Source organism: Lytechinus pictus, chromosome 3 (genome assembly GCF_037042905.1).
Source record: "Lytechinus pictus isolate F3 Inbred chromosome 3, Lp3.0, whole genome shotgun sequence".
NCBI lineage: Eukaryota > Metazoa > Echinodermata > Echinoidea > Temnopleuroida > Toxopneustidae > Lytechinus > Lytechinus pictus.
The window spans coordinates 56,617,163-56,640,124 of record NC_087247.1 but is presented as its reverse complement, the minus strand read 5'-3'; the positions used below and the strand labels follow the sequence as shown (position 1 = coordinate 56,640,124).

The window sequence follows — 22,962 nt, the reverse complement described above, 5'->3', positions numbered from 1 at the left end:
TTTATACAAAAGAATTAAACTGCAGGTCATAAATGTAAGAAGCAGATCAAATTTGGTAAATCAAATTTTGAAAAACTCAACTCGTGTATGAACTGTACTAAAAGATTTAACACATCTAGATAACACGCAAACAAACAAATAATTTGCAAAAATAAGTATTTAATTTCATAAGTAATCAATTTATCAAACTGCAGTATATTTTCATACCTACATATTTACTTTTCTGCAAGATTACACTTGCAACATTATATTATGAAAGCTGTAAATCAGCATATTGTTAACAAAGTTTTCATTTATTTCAAGGTTTTAGTTAACTGATAGGGTTAGTATGCATTATTTTACCCAAACAAAGTGAAGTTGTTTGAGCAAGAAACAAGAACAAGAAAATACCTTTTTTCATGTTGCAAGAGGTGTGTATGTTGGTAAGAACAATGATAATTTATTAATGATACTTTTTTAAAAGAAAAAGGGTAATCATGCTTATGGTAGGATTTGGCAGATGAAGACAGGACCAAAGCTTAAAAATTACATCATAATCGTAAAGGACGGCAAATAATTCATAGCAACATGCGCAACAATCAACAAATTACATGTAGTTTAATAATAACATTAAATGCTAGAGAGTAAGACAGATTTAACATTAAACAATTGTCAAAACACATCAAAAATAAAAACGTATTAAAATCTAGAATGCCATATTTTGAATAAACTATTAAGTAATTTGACTGCAGAAACTATCAAGTGATGATTGTGATATTTCAAGGTTTTCTTTGTCAAATCTAAAGACTATGAATGTGAAAAGGGGAATACACAGAAAACTTTTATATATTTCTTGAGGTAGGCATAGTATTTACAAGGCATATTTGATGACAAATAACATTATTTTTCCAAAGCTTGAAAACAGATTTCCATTAATCGATTTCCAATTCCTCAAAATGACATTTCTAGGAATTTTGATGAAAAAAAAAAGTTCAGACAATGATACAGGAAGCATTTAATGCTGAGGAATTTAAATCCTATATTATTTGGTTAATCCCCCTAAAAGTGCATGTCAAAATTCCAATTTATGACTAGATATTAATGCACGTGCCCCCAAACAGGTTGAAAAGGAAATAAACTAAAAATGTGGTGATTAGATAAATTTACAGTTGATCAGGTTCTCAATCAAAACAAAATATCTGCACATTTATGTCATGTTTATTCTCGAGCATGAAATGGGCTAAAAACTTCAGAATATGTTAGTCTAAATTGGGGCATTGCAAGAAACTTGCGATCAATTGCAAGTTTATTTTTGTTCACAAAATTAACCATGTCTTACAAATAATTGTAAATATGTGATTGATTATGGAACTGCTTCCTAAAACAAGAAGTGTAATATGATTTGCTACAGCTGAAATTGTTATATTGATTGTAAAATTCCAACAGAAAACTTGCAATTGATTGCAAATATTTTCTTGTATCACCCTCTTAGTCTTTAAAGGTTCTAAGACACAAAGGCCATCTTATTCTAAATACATCTATTATTAGGTAGTTTTACTTGAAAAATATGAATTTGCCATCGGTTTCTGTGTACTACGAACCGGTGTTGAATTATTCCATGGAAATGAACTTCAACGGGAACGCCCATTAAAATGTTCGAAAAAGTCGGCCGATTGACCCATCAATCATTGTGACGCCATCGAAGGAAGGCTTTCTCAGCTGTGCAGCCGGACCCCTAGTTATTGTACATGTTTCTCATGTATTGCTGTTCCGACCGAGCTCATCCTTAACAGATTATTTAGATTTTTATGGGGTTTTGATCATGGCTGCAGCATCGTCATCAGCTGCGTCTGAGATCTTCAGACTTTGAAGATTCTGAATATTATTCCAGCAATTCAATTTATTTACTTTGAATCCACACTTGCAACCACTTCACGCTCCAAACGTCAACAACACTCAGCAGCTTCCTTCTCTGACATCATAATGGTCACGTGATATACGAAACCAAATCGGGCTGAATTTTTGTGGGCGGGGCGAATTTGGCTCGATTTTCAATATAAAACTGCCTTTGAATCTGATGTGGGATGTTCTTCAGGTAAAATTTTGATGGAATCGTAATTAGCATCCACTAAGCTAACGAATGAATCAGCATATTTGCTGTATTTCATGGGACCTTTAAAAGTGCTCAAATGGCTATTTTAAATAAAAAACATAGAATAGAGAGGGCACTAGATACCAAATCCAAACTCTAATGCATTAAAACGAATGCAGAATTTACATTCTAATGACTGCGAACACATTCAATGAATGCTACACTTTTGTAGTATAGGAATGTTAAAGGTCAAGTCCACCCCAGAAAAATGTTGATTTGAATCAACAGAGAACAAGAGTGTCGCTAAGGCGAGCAATAAATACGCCCGTCTGTAACGTGGAAAATGGAGCTATTGGTCAAGCAAGAAAAGTGGAAGATGGCGACTTCACCTTTGACCTTCTGACCTCAAAATCAATAGAATTGCTAGGATCTATGCTAGTATCATGCACACCAAATTATATGAGCCTAGGTTAAGTTCAACTTAAGTTATCGCATTAAAAAGGACTTCAGAAGGGTAAGATGAAAACATGTCACTGTGATCTTGACCTTTGGACCTCAAAATAAATAGGCTTCCTGGGATCCATGCTAGTATACACACCAAATTATATGAGCCTAGGTTAAGTTAAACTGAAGTTAATCGCGTTTACAAGGACTGCAGCAGGGTAAGATGAAAACATGTCAGTGTGACCTTGACCTTTTGACCTCAAAATCAATAGGCTTCCTGGGATCCATGCTAGTATCATATATACACACCAAATTATATGAGCCTTGGTTATGATAAACTGAAGTTATTGGGCTTACAAGGACTGCAGAAGGGCAAGATGAAAATATGTCACTGTGACCTTGACCTTTGGACCTCAAAATCAACAGGCTTCTTGGGATCCATGCTAGTATCATACACACCAAATTTAAAAGTTAAAAGTTAAACTGAAGTTATCGCGTTTACAAGGAAAAGTTAACGGACGGACGGACATGATACCATAATACGTCCCGTCGAGACGGGTGTATAAACATCTAACAGCATAACACTGAAAATTTCATCAAAATCAGATGTAAAATAAGAAACTTATGACATTTTAAAGTTTTGTTTATTTTTCTCAAAACAGTTATATGCACAACTCAGTGATGTGCAAACTATTTTTTTTTTTTTGAATCACACATTTCAATTTTTACAGATTTGACAATAAAGTAAAACTTGACTGAACCACATAATGTTAAACAATGTTAATACCACATGTTCTGGGAGGAATAAAACTTGGATTTTGCATGACAAGGGGGAGAAAACAGAATATTTCATATAATAGAATACAAAAGAAATCATGAGTGGGTAACGTCATCAGTCCCCTCATTTGCATACCGAACTAGGAAGTGCAAATAAATGTTTATGAAATTAAGAGAAATTTTAAAATGTCCTTTCTTATTTCACATCCGATTTTGATTAAATTTTCAGTGTTTTTCTCTTTTTATTCAAATCAACTTTTTGTTGAGGTGGACTTGTCCTTTTAATGATACTTGAGTCTAATTCATATTACTAAACCTTTCGCAAAGTGTCTATACACTCCCTAAAATAGGGACAGAATCAATGTGAGCAGAAAATTTGAGCAACATAATGAGGCAAATAATTCTACAAATATGAATATTGAAAATCGGGACATTCAAACATTGTGAAATTTGAAGTTTCTGATTTCTTGGAATCACCTCAATCTTATTCTTTTCCCCTTTAATACTTGGGAAAGATCTGGATTTCCCAGGATTCAGGTAATAGCATACACTGATAACATTGTTAAAAGACTGGCATACAAATAATTGTGTTGATAGTAAATAGAGCAATAGAAAAGAGCTGCCAGTCTCTCTTTAATACGAAAAAGAGAAATAGGGGGGAGGGGACAGAATGATAGAAGAGCAAGGAGAGAAGGAAAGGGAGAAGATAGTACAATGAGGTGGAAAGAGGGGGAGAAGATATACAAGAAGAGGGAGAGTGAGTAAGGGAGAGAGTTTAAGATAAAGGGTTAACTATATTAAAGGGGTAATTCAACCTGACAAAACTTGTTGTAAAAATAGCAGAAAAAATATTGGTGAAGGTTTGAGAAAAATCCATTAAAGAATTTCAAGTTTATGATTTGTGACGTCAATAAAGAGCAGCTGTCCCACATGTTATGTAATATAAAATGCATAAATTTAATCTTTTAATGGTTCATGACGACTATTTTCATTTTAGGGGTGGGTGTGAAATCATGTGTATTGATATATTGAAGGTACAATATAAACCATTTTCAATTTTTTGAGAAAATTACATTTTATTTTTCTACCATACAATATGTAGGAAAGCTGCTCACATATGATGTCAAAAAATCAAATAATTAAAATTGTAATAACTTTATTCTTTGATGGATTTTCTCAAACCTTCGCCAATATTTTGTATTATTCCCTTTTTCTGCTTTGTTTTACAATAAACTTATTGTTACGGTAAACTTCCCCTTTAATTACACATACAAAAAAAAGAATAGCGAAGTTTTGATACAGGCTCATCCCAAGCTGTATAAAAGCTCAGTACAGTTTGAGTTAAGAATAGGTCAAACACAGGGAAATCTACATTTCAATGTTAAGAACACAACCATACAAACTTTATTTTAAAACCATATCACCACACTGCTCTGGGCACTCTTAGACGCAGATCCAGGGGTTGGTGGAACTTCCACGGTGGAAGGTGCGGGTGCATCCAGTAAAATTTGAAAATATAATGGGGCACACCATTAAATGCCTTAATCATGCACCTTTTTTCATGTTCTTTCTCTTCTTTTCTCTTTTTTTTTTACTTGCCAAGTTTTTTGGGAGATGAATTATCCATCATTTTGGAATGCCCCCTTTTTTTTCTAGGCAAATTTTGATGAATTTGCACCCCATAAATCTTAGACTCTGGATCCGCACCTGGACTCCTGTACATTGTATGAGTATAGATCTGGATTTACAACTTCTAAATTAAATTTGTATATTAATTTAGAAGAGTTTCAATAATCAAAGCAAGAAGTTTCTATAATCAAAGCATGTGTAAATAGATATTTAATTTAAATATCTATTTACACTTGCTTTAATTATCAAAACTGTTCTAAATTAATATACAATGAGGCCTTTACTAATTTCAGAAAATTATCAAATTGCACAATATCCATCCTGGAATCAAAAGCATAAGGATAAAAATGTCAAATTTTCAATTGCACCTTTTTTTTCTCCCGCAAAAATTTCATGACTGTCTTCTGCAAACATACTCAAATCTAAATAAACGCCATATAAGCCCCACTTTCAACAAGTGGAACGCCTATGGCAGTCTCGCCTGCATTACGCGAGTTGATATACCAGCAGTGCTGACTTTAAAAACAGCTATTAAATAATTATTCACAAAAGAAAACACTCATATGATAATAAAATACTATGTCCATTTACCCAACATGACCTTTGACCATGATCATGTGACCTCAGACATGTGCCAAACAATCATTACCCTTATGTCTATGTTTCATGAACTACATGTGTAGATCCATAAACTTTCTAAGTTATGATGCCAATTCAACAAATACCCCCCAACACTGCCAAAGTTTGTTGAACTATAAACTTTTAAAGTTATGATGACTAGTCTCGCTCTGCTCTGCAGGCGAGACAAAAATCATTCATTTTGAATGATTTTGAATTACCCTTGGATAACAAGACAGGAAAATTATCCACAAGGCAAAATGACATACGCTGATTAATAACCTAATATTTTTGCTCAATAATATTTACAAATGGATAAGTATTGTATATTTCACAGATCAAGATTCATTAATCAACATCTCATTAGACCATATCAGAACTTCAGCCCCCACTCTTTTCCAGTAAATGTGTAAAACAACAATGTGAAAATGAACATAAAATTGTAATTTTATACATGTTCAGCCCCTACTTTCAACCCAGCCCCCCCCCCCCCTTTCAAAATAATACAGTTTGGGTGTCTGGGAATCACCCTTGGAAAACGAGGCAAAGAAAAATCATCCATAAGGCAAACGAAGAAAATATATGTCAAAAATTTCATATTAGAATGTACCATATTACACATTAACAACTTAATATTTTTTTTAGATCGAAAAATGGATGGATATGGTATATTTCAGATATCAAGATTCATTAACTGACATTTCAATAGAACTACATTAATTGGAATGTTACCATACGACCATGACCTGAACAATCTTCAATTATAACAAGAAAACAAAACATGATCATGGTGTTAATACTGCGTAACTCATTTATACTTGATAGAGCACTTGCATTTATGTAAAATCCACAGGAAAAATAATGCAGAAGGCATAATCAATAGCTGTACAGAGAATATTCTCATTGACATTAATATCATTATACACATTCTATAAAATAATTGAGAAAAATGGGGGTTTAAACAGATGGCTGGGAGCAGAATATAATGCTGTGAATAATATTTGTCTAAATCATGAATTTAAACATTAAGCCAACTGTTGCTTGCAAAACAGTTGTGATGCATTGCAAATTATGAACTGTGTGTTGTGTGAGACCAAGCGCATCTGGCAGTCTCACCTGCATTACGCGATGCAATATAACAGCAGTGCTGACTTTCAAAACTACTATAGAATAATTATTCACAAAAAACACCATTCATATAATGATACAATACTACGTTCAATGATCAAGGTTAAATATCATTTAGGGCCAATTGACCCTAAATGATATTTGACCTTGATCATGTGACCTAAGACTTGTCAGTGATTACCACTATGTCCACAATTCATAAACAATTCATAAACTATATCCATAAACTGTTAAAGTTATGACTACCGGTAAGTTAGTTATGACAGCAATTTAATAATTACCTCAAACATGGCCAAAGTTCATTGACCTTAATGACCTTTGACCTTGGTCATGTGACCTGAAACTCGCACAGGATGTTCATTGATACCTGATTACTCTTTATGTCCAAGTTTTATGAACTAGACCGATACAATTATTTATGTTAATTCAACAAATACCCCCAAAATGGCCAAAGTTCATTGACCTTAAATCACCTTTGACCTTGGTCATGTGACTTGAAACTCAGGCAGGATGTTCAGTAATAATTGATTATTAAACTTATGACAAAATTTAATGAACTAAGTTAAACTTTTTAAGTTATGCTGTCATTTTAAAAACTTAACCTTCGGTTAAGATTTGATGTTGACGCCGCCGCCTTCGGAAAAGCGGCGCCTATAGTCTCACTCTGCTATGCAGGCGAGACAAAAATATGAATATTGCCACACTTTTTCTGAATGACTACTGGTACTTCATGAAATCACTTTGCACTTACAGCTGACTTTTCATTTCACAATGCACAGTATTAAAAAACACTGATTCATAGTATTTCTGAGAATTTGTATTGATTTGAAGTAAAATAAACTTTCAACTATTTCTAGTTTGAATTGTGGTATTCCAAAGTTAATTTAAGAAGGCATTTCTAAAGACTTCCACAACCAAATTCATGCTGCTCCTGTTAACGATTCTCCATCTTGATGCTCATCCTCTAGCACTGGTAGGAACTTCATACATGTTAATCTGTAGTCTCAAAGGTACTCATACAGGATGAATATCATCCATACTACTCGTTTCTTCACTGCAAGAAAAAAGAAAACATGAGCAACATATTTCATTGACAGTCATCCTTTTCCATAGTGTATTTTGTGCCAAACCAAAAGATTGAGCAAAAACTCAACTAAACATATCCTCTGTTGCCATACAATGAATGACTCAGTACTTTCATTGCTCATTTGAACAGTTCCTACTCTTAAAGGCCAAGTCCAACCAAACAATTTGAAGTGAACAAAGAGAACAAATAGAGAAAAATCGAGAAAGCATAATACTGAAAATATCATCAAAATAAGTGGATGTGAATTTTTTTTAAAGTATTAATAATTTTACTTATTTTTACAATAAGTAATCATATACATTTATCCAATCCTGGTCATAATGGTCATGATGTTGCCATTGTCACACACATATTTCTTTTGTACATATGAAATTAGAGGACAAGAAGATTACATTAATTATATATACAGGAAAACATGAAATGCTTGACATATCATGCAATAAAATAACAAAGAAAATGCGTGACATTCTGTAGCTGTGATTTAGATATTACTGTTTCACGCAATAATTGAAAGTTTAAAGTGTCGTATCTTTCTTATTTTATATCCGATTTCAATGAAAAACGAGTGTTATGCTTGTTTAATTTTTGTAAGTGCATTCATATAATCTTTTTGTTTGGGTGGACTTGACCTTTCAAGTCCCTTTACAATCAAATAGACCACCACCAACTCTCATAATGAAAATGATTTGTAGGAAAGGGGGTGAATACAAAAATGGAATGGTGAAAGTTTGACAGAAATACGACAAGGAATGAGAAGTTACAGCTGTTTAAAACAAATTAGGCTACTCAGATTGTAAGAATATCAAATTGACATATTGGTGAGTAGTTTTGTTACAAATGGAAAGTACAACTCTCCAATTTGTTGTGTACTTTTTTCACCCTGTGGTTTCAGTAAAAACCGAATACAAGGTTACCATATTGGAGAGGTTTGATGAAAAATCCATTGAATAATTGCTTGAGAAAATGGCATTTTATGAAATTCATATCACATGACGTACATGTATGGGGAACTGCTCGCATCACAAAAAAACGATGGGTGGAGGCATAAAAAAGAAAAATTAAGCACTTATAAATTTTCTTCCAATTGATTTTCACCAAACCTCTTTTATTTTGCATTCTTATAAAAAACGTTGGTACCAGGGTGAAGTTCCCCTTTAAAAACATGTTACCTTGTAATCAAAATACAGATAGCAAATATATCATATCAAGTGGACATTTAGGTCATTTTGTGTATTTGAGCCCCTGGGGGGGGGGGGGGTCACTTACATTGACGAGTGTATACCACGGGCAACCAAAGAAACACGTAAAAAGAATGTCTTTTTCAAGATAGGGCAACATAATAAGGGTGTTAAAAACACTAAAATAATGAAAAATGGGTATCTATTTTCGCTAGGAAAGCAGGGTCGAATTTGTGAGGGTATAAAAAATTAAGACTAGAATGTTTTATAAAGGATGTACTTTTTACCCAAAGAGTCAACACCACGTGTTTAGAGTACGATTTGCGCGAGGAGGTGGGGCTGTACAAAACAGTATGATGTAGGTAAAGGTAAAACCAACGACCGACGTCAGTGACATAACAATTGATATATCGCTGTACTTGTTTAGGGGTTCAATTCAGGGAATACTTGCCAATAGTATCGTTTTGTTTCCAATACTTGTAAGGGTAGGGTTTCACATGCCAATACTTGCTAAGGGGTGCATTTTCAGAATATGAAAAATATGTGTTTAAGGGTGCTTTTCGAGACCCCTTGGTCGCGCATGGTATCCACTCGTCAATGGAAGTGGCCCCTCGGGGATTTTAGCAAATAAGAGTTGTCTTTACCTTTAACAAGGCAATCACCTATGTAGCTTATTTGAAATGCCCATAAAGATATAGTAATAGCTGCTTCTTTAGGTTTTCTTTTTAAATTATGACAATATTCCATTTCCACTGCATGCCCATTAAGCTTCTACCATCCTAGAATTTGAGGATGAAAGCTTGCTCACAAAATTTATAAATTGTTAGTAAATTCAGTGTGCAATTGTTGTTTTGCACCTTGGAAGAGGGGCCTGCTATTATCTCTTTCTGTCACCAATAATAAAAACATCTCAATTATTTAACCACTGTTATAATGAATATAAAATCAAAACTCTGACATAGGATTACATTTGACACAAAATCACATTGTGAGACATTCCCATTTTATATTCATCAATTTATTGATTTCTACTAGAAACTATTCCATTTGTATATAATATATAATATAATCTCACATAAAATGAACTTCCTAGTATCTGACACTTGCAATTTAGTAAGGATTATATATGAATTATATTAATTTCTCTGTTAAAATTAAAACAAAATAAATAGAAGTACTGGCATATACAGTAAAGCTGATTGGTCAGGAGTGTACATAGTATAAGTTGACAATCTATATAAGTATGTTCAATATCAATTGGTAGTTTTATCAATAAAAAAGTAATATGAGTTGTATGTATTGTATAGCAATATATAATGCATACTTACCAAATGAAAACATGTAATAAATATTATTTGAAGGGGAATCCAACCCAAATAAAAACTTGGTTTTAGAGAAAAGAGAAAAATCAGACAAGTTGATAGGTGAAAGTTTGAACAATATCAGACAAACAATAAAAAAGTTATATATTTTTTTAGAGTTGTAAATATTGGTAATTACTACACCCTTATGTGATGTCATACTGATGTAAGGCAAATTAGAGGGATGGTCCAGGCTGAAAATATTTATATATTAATACATAGAGTAGAATTCACTGAGCAAAATGCCGAAAATTTCATCAAAATCGGATAACAAATAATAAAGTTATTGAAGTTTAAAGTTTAGCAATATTTTGTGAAAACAGTCGTTATGAATATTCATTTGGTGGGCTGATGATGTCACATCCCCACTTTCAGTTTTCTTTTTTTTTTTCATTATTTCATACTTTTGTGAATAATATGTCTCCCTTATATTGAAATAAGTTGCAATAAATATCTAATGCACTAAATCAGTTGTCAATCTAATTTTTCTAGTTCTTGGAGGAAAAAATTTGAATAAACCTAATTTCATGTAACAAAATACAAAAGAACAAGTGGGGATGGGACATCATCAGCCCACCTAATGAATATTCATGACTGTTTTAACAAAATATTGCTAAACTTTAAAATTCAATAACTTTGTTATTTGTTATCTGATTTTGATGAAATTTTTGGCATTTTGCTCAGTGAATTCTACTCTATTTATTAAGCTATGAATACTTTCAGCACGGACCATCCCTTTAAGGACTACTCTTCCATGTACTCCAATACATAAAATAGTTAAATGTAATTTTGTTCAAAAGTTTTACTTCCAATGATATATCTTTAAATGAGGATATAAAACAATATACTACCTGGGTCATATTTAGATTACTACCCCAGGGGAATGGGAGAAAACCACAAACCCCTAATTGTTGTACAATGTGTTATACAAGCTATTATTTGGAACAGTTTGTATGCCTGTTTGCTTATCACTCCTTCTGATTTCAGGTTATTCACGAACTTAGCGAAGTAAGCAATTGTGATGTAAATTGTTACCTTGAAGTCTCGCATCATGCATGGCGCACACATACCGCATAGAAATCTTGCGCTTGGTTTTGTGTATGCACTGGCCATGCCGTGCATTGCGTTGGTTCATAAACTTGTTCCAGCCAGATTTCTCAAATACTGAAATTAGCGATCAAAATCGGCTCCTACTGTTTTAGTACATGATACCTATGGCCAAAACCTGGGAAGGGCAACATGGCAAATATTTACCTCGTTGGTCTCGGATTGAAAGTAGCGAGCATAATATGACATTTATTTATTTGCTAAAATGCCTTGTATAGGTAATAATTAAGTACATGGCCTATGGGAAAGTTATCCTTGCCCCTTGTCATAATTAACTTCTTACCCAGTGGCCAATTTGAAATCAACATAGTCTTAGGGATCTCAAATTTAAAGCAGCCATAACTTTCTCATTGCTTGTCTGATTTCTTTCAAACTTTCACCATTCTGTTTTCTTTATTTTTCTCCTTTCCAAATACATTTTATGACCAAGGCTGGATTTCTCCTTTACATTGCATATTAGTAAACATTGGTCAAACACATTCAGGAAAATTTCAATCATTCAGTTCTAGAGTACTACAAGTTATATTAGTTACTTATTTCTAGAGAATGAGTTATAATAGTTGCATGGGAATCAAGCAGCAGCAAGAGCACTCAACAACTACATAAACAACAATGGCAGCAGGGAGCAAAAAAGGTGATTTGGTGGGGTTTTCCTGTTGAAACATTGAAATATCTTTATACAAACCACAAAGGAGAATCCGACTGATTCAAAACATGGTTAAAACATGTGGTTTTAAGACACAATGGCAATTTACAATGTGAGTATATAAAACATACAAATATGTCACATAAAAAATTAACATTCTATTGAATAAAATGGGATGGATAGGTTACAAACAGCAAGGTTGGGAATATATTTTATTTAGAAGTGAAGAATAAACACAGCTGTTGCAAGGATCAATAAGCAAGTTTGCTGATACAATCTGAGCATGGGCAGATATTATTTGTTCCAAAATCTAAAACACAATGACATGAACTCTTATATCGCATTCACAGTGGTTTTCAAATTTAGCTTGGTGCTGTAACAGTACTGCTGTCACAGGACAGCAACACCATTATTAACCTACAATAAATTTATTTACAGCAGAAAAGTTATCCAAGCACAGTCCCAGGTTAAATTTCAGGTACCCATTAACAATGCAGCGGGTGATTTTTATGACTTCCGTAACAAAACATGTATAGGCTCTTGACCCTGACATGACCCAAAACACAAATAATACAAATAAAATAATTTGTGAATTGCATTATTATTTGCAGTGCAAAATATCTTCATATCCTTACTCTTGTGTCTATAACCGTGTTTAAGGCCACTGCGAATGCGGTAGCCTAAGAATGCCTGAAATAGCAACACTCAATATATGCATACTCCATAGATTCCAAACACACAGCATCATTGATTACAGAAAGCAGGTTTATAAGAAAAGCTTGTCTCTAGGTGCTTGCATCTGAAAAGTACATGCATAAATATGAATGCCCTACAGAAGCAGTCTATTGTTCACTCACTGTACATACATTATGTCCAGAGGAGGTCACTTTTCAATTAAGAGTGATTCATTATTAATAACACCTCTATTTAATGAGTACCTAATCTAAGTGCAAAAAAGAGAATCCTTCATGTATGAAAATATCTGTGGATATTAGAGGTCATTCTGGGCTAGCTGTGAATTAGCCTCGTTGGGATTGTGATCTATATCATTTGAACATTGGCTCATATTTAAAAATGTAAAAATATGTCCATGGGAATTATGAGGGGTATTCTCTCTTAATATATCAAAGCATCATTACATTAAAAGAACCAAAAGTTCAAACAAAATAATATCAATTTTATATTGTCTTAGATTTATTGTGCACTGCAGTATAGCACTTTCGTATTCTTGAAATACATCTCCTTCATTTTGGTCATTTCAGGTATCAGCATTAGGGGTTTTTTAGGTCTAAATTAGATGGAAATAAAGATCTTGCAACTTATGTTTTCTTTTAACATTTGTAGTGAAACCAGGCCAACAGACATTGCCATATTATTTTCTTTTCTGGTTCGCAGGAAAATTCACTTTGAGAATAAATTTGATCTCTTCTGCTGTTTTACAATTGAATTTCTCATTCCAGACTTGCCCCAGGCAGTCCAAAACTTTAGATAGCCCCACACTATCCTCTATTTTACTCTTTGTTTTATTTTGATCAAAATTACATTAAAAATGGTAAACTTTCACATTTTATATCATTTGCACAATAAATTCCAACTATCATCTGCTCTCATTAACCAGTCACATAATCAAATCCAATGGCTGCCTAGTGCCTACACAATCGTTTGGGTCTATCTAAAGAAAATATTCCTTCCAGGCAATGCAAAAGGTAGATGAAAAATAAGATATCTAAACACTGATACAGAAAGACCTTGATGACCATCCATTTCAATTAGCAAACAAAGAGAGCATGAATGTGTATTGTACGTTTGCTCATCCCCAACTATTTTCTTCATTCCTTTTGGTTGCTGGGTAACATGATTGTAGGGTTAGGTATATTTAGTATGGGACTAACGATGAGGCTAGCCCAGTCTTGTAAGAAGCAGTGTATAAAGCAGAGAGCAGGCTCGAGATAGTCTGGTACTATTACTGGCACTAACAAATGCAAAATGCCTTTTTACTGAAATGATCTATTCTCATAATAAAAAAAGAAAATTGAAACTTGGAAACTGGAACAGACATGGAAAAGAAAATAGTATGACTCACCTCTCTGACCTATCACATCTATTAATCAAAACAAGTGGGAAAAAGCAGGATGGAATATTTTCAGTATAAAAACAATAATGTAAAACTAATTAGTACTATTACACAGGCATGTAATGGTCTCCCTTCTCCCCATACAGTCACCCTTTTTCACCTTGTACAGAAAGAGGTTGATTCAAGACAATCCTACTACATATCATCAAATTACAATACACTATGTAAAAGATGCCATTTCAACACTGGTTCACATTGGAATGTGCAAAGACATGAAAAATAGACACATGTCATAGAGAGTTTAATCAACATAACCGTTGTTTCAATGATAACAAAACGTTCTGAAGACTGGTGTAATTTAGAATCATGTATAGGGAATAAAATGAGAACATCAGCAAAATTCTGAATACAGACATATTGTTTCATTGTAGGCCTACATCATGATATCACAAGTCCATTTCAAATATGAAAATGATGGCTGCTATGCTTCCTGGGATTAAGTTGAATCAACCTCTGTTATGGAATAGCCTGTGTGAATAGCATGTACATGTACATGTACAATTACATTTAAACACTCATAATCCTCAAACTTGAACAAGTTTATAATTATATAAATTATTCTGGTACTGCCCTGGCTGGACAAATACTGGCTGGTTACAGTGGCAAGGGTGAAGGTAATAGGGGAGAGTGGGGTTAGTTGGAACAGGGGGTTAGCTGAAGCATTATAATTTTCTTCCGATGGCTATAAATATATTTATGCAAATCTACCCTCAAGTTGTTGCTATTACCAACTGCCATTCACCACATTTTAGACATCACACATTCTTTAAGCCTCTTGAGAGCTATGTTCATTTTTCAACTTTTGAGTATTTTTCCCCTTTACAATTTTTTTTTAAATCTCAGAGGTTTGTACATAAAGTTGGCCAGTTTTTTTAATTGTTAACGAACAATTATACCAAACTACAAAGTAAGGTTAAATATGTACCATTTTGTTGTCTGTTTTTTGCACTGTAAGCTTACAAATGTCGAATGGGCCTCTGGGGTTAATTGCCCGGGGGGGGGGGGGGGGGGGGTACTCAACCAAAAAAGTGGTAGGTATGTGCTGCGGGCAAGACAAAAAACGGGGGCTCTGGAGCGGGCTTATTGTAAAAAGGAGGGTCCTCGGAACGGGCTTCGGAACTACAAATGTTTGTGAAAACGGGGGTCCTTGGAACAGGTTGCCTGCGTGTGAGTGCGTATGCATCCCTATGGAACGGGCATACGTGCATGCAGAGTGCAGTATTCTTGTTTTCAAGCTGCTTTATGTACTTGGCCAATGAAGTGTGATCTTGACCCATTTAAACCAATTCTTATTTTGAAACCTATACCATTTTAAAGCATACATATTCAGCTTTATCATGATCTAAAAACCATTTGGGCCCAAACAAAGGGTAAAAATAGCAGCTTTTGTCAGGTGAAAATAGTTACTTTGTAGCATATTTTAGATCAAAAGTTACATTACAAAATCTTTAAATAAATTAAAACACATGACATGAAAGAATGATTCCTCTTTTTGACAATGAAAGCAAAATCATGAAATTTGATGTACATGTATTATTAGAGCAGCAATGACCAAATGAAAAGAGGTGTTTTGGTCCACACCAAGCTCATTCAATATGTAAAATGAATATCACTTGGATGAAAGAAGCCCCTTTTTGGGACCTGCCTAATGACTGTATGCAACAAAATGTAACAGAGTCTGACTGACTACCTATTTTCGACTTTTGGGCTGAACAATATTCCCTGATTTTTCCCTCATTTGAGACAATTTTCCCTGATTTGAAGTATTTTTTAAATCAAATTCCCTGATTTTTCCCTGACTGGAAAAAAGTAAAATAATTTTCCCTGATTTCCCTGATGGGCTGGGAACCCTCTCATATGCACATAATTAATAGTGGACAAGTAGGGTTTTACAAATAATTTTTGTTAAAGTAGAAAAAAATATTATGATTTTGTTAAAATGCGGCAAAATATGTTGGACACTCAAATTACAGGTTTTAGAGTGAAGAGACAGATGGACAGACAGACACTAGGGCAACAAACACACAAAAATACAATTTTCATAGCACATGATATGGTAAACAGATGGAAAATATGATTTGAACATGAAGAGTATTAAAACTTTATTTCATATTAAACCTTGCTTTTAGATCATCATTGAGAGTAATGAGAGAAGGCAATATCAGATCGGCCCATCCCTCATCCCTATCACACCTGCTAACATACTGCTTGCCATGACTACCGTTGCTGTCATAGTTCTCATACGTCTCCAATTCTCTCATAAAAGGCTTGTAACAAGTGATAATGTAGAGCCAGCATTCGATGACATCTGCACAATTCACTCCTTCCATCTTCTGCTCCATTTTGATACTAATTGGCCTCCTGTCATAGAAACCAGGGTATCCTTCTAAGTCATCCAGGGCAGCAAACAGAGTATCATTTACCTCATACACCTCACCAACTATATTCTACATCAAGGCAAAGGGAAACAAAAATTACATAATACTGCAGTGTTTCTAGATGATAGAAAATCATATTACAAATTCATGAATAAATCACAGCAAGGTATTTTCTTTTGTGACAAAAGAATGAGTATTTCACTGTAATAAAATAAAATGCAAGAAACTGAAATTAAAAACAAAACAAACAGGAAAATAGTACAAGACAGAATAGCTACTTAACAGTCTTTTTCTTATTTCCAATACATTTTCTGTATTATCAAATGTAACTGGCACTTACTAGATAGGCCTCACTGTATTTCTTAACAAGTGGAGCACCTCTGGCAGTCTCACCTGCATTACGTGATTTAATATAGCAGCAGTGCTGACTTTGAAAAACTACTATAACATAATTATTCACAAAAACACCATGCATATAATGATACAATACAACGTTCATTGACCCTAAATGACATTTGACCTTGATCACGTGACCTAAGACTTGTCAGTGATACTTGATTACCCCTGGGCAGTTCCACGGTTACGGAGTGACATTCAAAAACAATTTTTTTGCATTCAACAGATATCACCCATATTTGAAGTTATTTGCAAAGAAATGGTACCTGACAGTAGTTGCTGAAACCCACTTTTCAAAATAATAACATTTGTTATTTTGATCCACTGAATTAATGAGATATGAATATTCATAAACATGGTTACGGAGTGACGCAAAATGGACATGCATATTTGAGGAGAAAACATATTGCTCAAACTCTGTGAATTTTGAATTGCTATCATAATTTTGATTTATTGATTGGATTCTGTGCTGTTCTAGCTTTAATATGATTGCATTACATTAAAAAATTGGTGCATTATTTCATTAATTACGACTTAAAACGCAAACCCATACCCGGTTACGGAGTGACATCAGAAATATCCACGCACAGGAAACGTAAAATGAACTTATACTATAAATTTTTGTTTGATATGATGTAAAATGATGACCTTCAGATTATCCAAAAGAAAATTTTACAAAACAAGCAATAGTTTTCTGTTAAATTGAAATTAAGTAAAAAACAATATATGTAGTCCCATGTATAGAAGTATGGTTTGGATTCTCCTATAAGGAGATGCATAAGAAAAAAAATTGTGGCTAATCATGTTCCCCTTTTGTATTTATGAAATTCCATATGAGTTTTAATATAAAAATTTGATCCAGATTTGAAATTGAGCCAATATAAATTTTTGGAAAATGTCCACTTTTGCTTGGAATTGCCCTCCTTTGTCCACAATTCATAAAATATATTCATAAACTTTATGACAGCAAGTTCTACCTCCAACATGGCCAAAGTTTGACCTTAATGAGCTTTGACCTTGGTCATGTGACAAGAACTCGCACAGGATGTTCAGTGATACTTGATTACTCTTATGACTATGTCACAATTTTATGAACTACACCAATACAATTTCAGAGTTACATGTATGATGGTAATTCAACAAATACCCCCAAAATGGCCAAAGGTCATTGACATTAAATGACTTTTGACTTTGGTCATGTGAACTGAAACTCACACAGGATGTTCAGTGATACCTGATTACTCTTATGTCCAAGTTTTATGAATCAGATCCATAAACTTTCAAAGTTATGATGGTAATTCAACAAATACTCCCAACTTCGCTAAAGTTCATTGACCTTAAATGACCTTTGACCTTGATCATGTGACCTGAAACTTGCACAAAATGTTCAGTGATACTTGAATACTTGAATGTCCAAGTTTTATGAATCAGATCAATAAACATTCAAAGTTATGATGGTAATTCAACGAATACCTCCAACTTGGCCAAAGTTCATTGACCCTAAATGACCTTTAACCTTGGTCATGTGACTTGAAACTCAAGCATGATATTCAGTAATATTTGATCACCATTATGGCAAAGTTTCAGAAACTAGGTCCCTATATTTTCTAAGTTATGATGACATTTCAAAAACTTAACCAAAGGTTAAGATTTCGATATTGACTCCCCCAACATGGTCTAAGTTCATTGACCCTAAATGACCTTTGACCTTGGTCATGTGATCTGAAATTTGAGCAGGATATTCAGTAATACTTGATTAAACTTATGTCCATGTTTCACAAACTAGGTCCATAATATTTAAAAAAATTAACCTTGGGTTAAGATATGACGCCAACGCCGCCGTCGGAAAAGCGGCACCTATAGTCTCACTCTGCTATGCAAGTGAGACAAAAACAAGTGGAACGCCTCTGGCAGTCTCACCTGCAATACACAATTCAATATAGCAGCAGTGCTTATTTTGAAAACGACTATAGAATAATTATTCATAAACTAGAAAACAGATGCCCCCGCTTAACGCGATCAAAAATTCATTCAATATGATTGAACTTAATATTTTGCAGTTCCAATATGCATATATATGAACAAATTTAGACCTCTGACCTGCAAACTCCGAATTCAAACTGTATTTTGGTGTCATCTACCTACACACCCAAATTATTTTTAATCTGTTGAATATTTCATAACTTATCATGCGGAAACCAACTCGCATATTTAATTAGCTGTGACCTTTGACCTGTGGACTCCGAATTCGAACATAGCCTGTATTTTGGTGTCATCTACCTACACACCCCAAATTTTTTAATCTGTTGAATATTTCATAAGTTATCATGCAGAAACCAACTCGCATATTTAATGAGCTGTGACATTTGACCTGCGGACCCCGAATTCAAAATTAGCCTGTATTTTGGTGTAATCTTCCTACACACCCAAATTTTTTAAAATCTGTTGAATAATTTATAAGTTATCATGCAGAAACCAACTCGCATATTTAATGAGCTGTGACCTTTGATCTGCGGACTCCGAATTCGAAGTTAGCCTGTATTTTGGTGTCATCTACCTACAAACCGAAAATTTTTAATATCTATTAATTGCGCGGAAACAAAGTGGGGGGCGGACGGACGGACAGGGGCAACGCTTAATGCCCCCTCTGGACTTCGTCGTCATCATATAACAAAATTCTATATTCACTGTCCCTAAATGACATTTGACCTTGATCGTGTGACCTACAACTTGTGCAAGATGATCAGTGATATTTGATTACCCAATGTCCACATTTCAAGAACTATATATCCATAAAAATTTCTAAGTTAAGATGGCAATTCAACAAATACCCCAACATGGCCAAAGTTCATTGACCCTAAATGACCTTTGACGTTGGTCATGTGACCTGAAACCCACACAGGATGTCAAGTAATACTTGATTACCCTTATATCCATGTTTCATGAACTAGGTCCATATACTTTCTAAGTTATGATGACATTTCAAAAAACTTAACCTTAGGTTAAGATTTTGATGTTGATTCTCCCAACATGGTCTTAGAACATTAACCCTAAATAACCTTTGAACTTGGCCATGTGACCTGAAACCCAGGCAGGATTTTAAGTAATACTTGATTACCCCTATGTCCAAGTTTCATGACTAGGTCCATACACTTTCTAAGTTATGATGACCAGTGGCGTAACAGGCGGGGGGGCAGGGGGGGCAAGTTGCCCCCCCTGGCGGATTTCACCGGGAAAATAAAAGAAAAGCGGGAAAAAGAAAAAAAGAGGGAGAAAGAGAGGGAAAGGGGAAGGAAAGGGAAAAGGAAAGGAGAAAAGGGAAAAGTAAAGGGAAAATTAAAAGAAAACGAAGAATCTTTTTTTTTTTTAATGGAAAAGGAAGGAAAGCCGGAAAATGTACCAAAGAAGGACATTTGAGAAAGAACAAATCATTTCGAAATAGGCCTATGTAATGCAATAGCACGGTGGGAACAAATTAAAATATGATAAAATGGCAAACAATAGCGGGAAGCGAAGATAGAATGTAATTAGTCAAAAACTAAAGTGGAAAACAAAGAAAAGGGACACGAACAAAAATAATAACACGACCGGGCTGCCGATGATTGAAATTAAAAAGCGGGAAGAAAAATGGACTGCATACAACATTGCTCTATAAGGTTGCTAAATTATATGCAAATAAGCTACCGGGGCTTAGCCCCAGACCCCACGCAGTAGGGGTTCTTCATTTATAACATTCAAATGGCTCTATAACGCCCCCCCCCCCCGTACAATCACGTTCAATCGCTGGCATACAGGCGGGGGGGGGGGGGTCTTGGTTCCACACCAAAGAGGAAATAAAATAAATTATAGGAGACAACGTATAATGAAATGAATGGAAACAATGAAATGTGTTATTTGCTGAATATAGTGGAAAAATCTATCACATAATAAGAATTTGATTTCAATAGGCAATTTTTTCCAGCTCGCTTTGCACGCTGGCGACTTTTTACAAATTTTTCCCACATTGCTATGTTTTGCCCCCTCAAAATATGTTGCTTCATTACGCAACTGGGTTGAATAAAAACTATATGCCCGCGATTTGATTGAAATAGCGGCAATCTGCGAGGTTTAAATGGCTTTGATATCAAGAAGTTCCGGGGGCTCCGCCCCGGACCCCGACCGCACAGCACTGCGTATAGTTCTACAGACAAGAAAAAAAGGAGGAAAGAAAAGCAATGGAAAAGTGTAGGATATGATTTTATTTACTGAATATAATGTCAAAAAATAGCTCAAAGTTAGATTCTCATGAAAAGGTGATTTTTTTTTCTCGCTCGCTTCGCTCGGGACTTGTATATAAAGCAGCTTTTTAGCACATGTGCTATACTGCGCCCCTCGTTTTTTTTTACTCTTCACGCTGCTGCCGCAAAGAATCCTGTTCACAGTGGCGTACAGACCACAAAAAAGGAATCTAAAGAAAGAATAGTGAAATATTTTCTGGATATCATGTCAAAATCTACCATAAAATTTTAGCACATGTGCTATACTGCGCCCCTCGTTTTTGTTTACTCTTCACGCTGCTGCCGCAAAGAATCCTGTTCACAGTGGCGTACAGACCACAAAAAAGGAATCTAAAGAAAGAATAGTGAAATATTTTCTGGATATCATGTCCAAATCTACCATAAAATTTGATTTTTCTATTTAAAAGGTCAAAATTTTTGCTCGCTCGCAACTTTTTTAAAAGATAAATTCTGCCCGATACGCAATATCTGGCCTTCTCAAAATAGTCGCATCAGCTCATTACACCATTACGCCTGTTCATGCCATGATATGACCGGGAAATTTTTTGCTCTTGCCCCCCCTGGCCACCGACCCTTGTTACGCCGCTGATGATGACATGTCAAAACTTAATCTTATGTGTTAAGATTTCAATGTTGATGACACCGCCGCCACTGCCTATCGCTCTGCTATGCAGGCGAGACAAAAACTCTCTCATTGCCCCATAGAATTGAAAGTATTAATACAATATACTCACATGACCTTCTCCTTCAATGTCCAGTAGGAATGGGATATTGTAAGCTGATGCAACGACCAATGGCCATTTTGAAACAGTCCTTCCTTGACCCCAAAATGTGTATTTTCCTCCCTCACACTGTGTTAGGACATGATGATTAGGCTGCCCTTTCTTGAGGGTTCCATACACAAAGACTTGATGTGCCATATCAATTTTAAATGAGGAATATTAAGCTTCCTGTAAGAAAATCAAATTGGGCAATGATTACCATCAAACAACTAAAGTAATACAACAATCTAGGAGTTTTAAATGATGGAGAACCATCCAACACATTCCCTTTCAATCCATGTTTGATGCCGCAAGGATAAAATATGTCAGGCAAAATCTTCATTGGATTTTTCTTGCAGATTGTAGACGATTGTAGACAAAAACTACATGATTTTGATTCTGGACAGTTACAAAAGGAAACATATTGCTCACTTTTACAAGAGAAAGAAAAAACAAATGTTGCAATTTTTTCTTGAAATATGATTGACTGGCTCATGTGGCCCTAAATGGGACACATAACATCACAGATGATATTCCAAGAAATTAACTTTAAATTTTTTTGTAATGTCTCAGTTTTTGGAAATTTGAAAAATGTTGATTTAAAAATTGTCTAATTCTGAGGTTTTTTCATCCTCTGAAATTGTACTATAGGCCTAACACATCTAAATTAGTTACACCTAGGCTTTTTTTTAAATACTTTTTTGTGAAAAAAAGGTGAAAATTTGAAATGTCAAAACTTTCTCATCTTACACCCGAATTTTATGTATTTTGGTAGTTTTATACTTGTTTAATATTTCTCTATTGATTCAAATAAACCTTTCGCTGGGGTGGAGTTAGAATCATCACATATGGTACAGTGCCCTTGTCTGTGCATATGTGTTATCCAGAGGCATAAATCAGGTCCCAGCAGTGGGGGATGATAGCAATAAATTGAGCTGAAAATTATAAATTTTGGGAACCCCCTCCTCTG

At 34.5% G+C, this 22,962-nt stretch overlaps 1 protein-coding gene across 2 annotated transcripts; it reads right to left on the bottom strand.

The window, feature by feature from the left end:
* Window positions 1–4,661: 4,661 nt before the first annotated feature.
* Window positions 4,662–22,180, bottom strand: LOC129256943 (putative gamma-glutamylcyclotransferase CG2811). 2 transcript variants are annotated; one of them, XM_054895169.2, is made up of 3 exons: window positions 21,966–22,180; window positions 16,299–16,627; window positions 4,662–7,721 (listed from the first exon to the last, which is right to left on the bottom strand). In XM_054895169.2, exons 1-3 carry the CDS (start codon window positions 22,149–22,151, stop codon window positions 7,682–7,684), a joined length of 555 nt encoding a protein of 184 aa, XP_054751144.1. In that variant the 5' UTR covers window positions 22,152–22,180; the 3' UTR covers window positions 4,662–7,681. The 2 variants fall into 2 exon arrangements, with proteins under 2 accessions (XP_054751144.1, XP_054751147.1); XM_054895172.2 differs by having other exon boundaries at window positions 16,374–16,627.
* Between the last annotated feature and the right edge of the window lie 782 nt (window positions 22,181–22,962).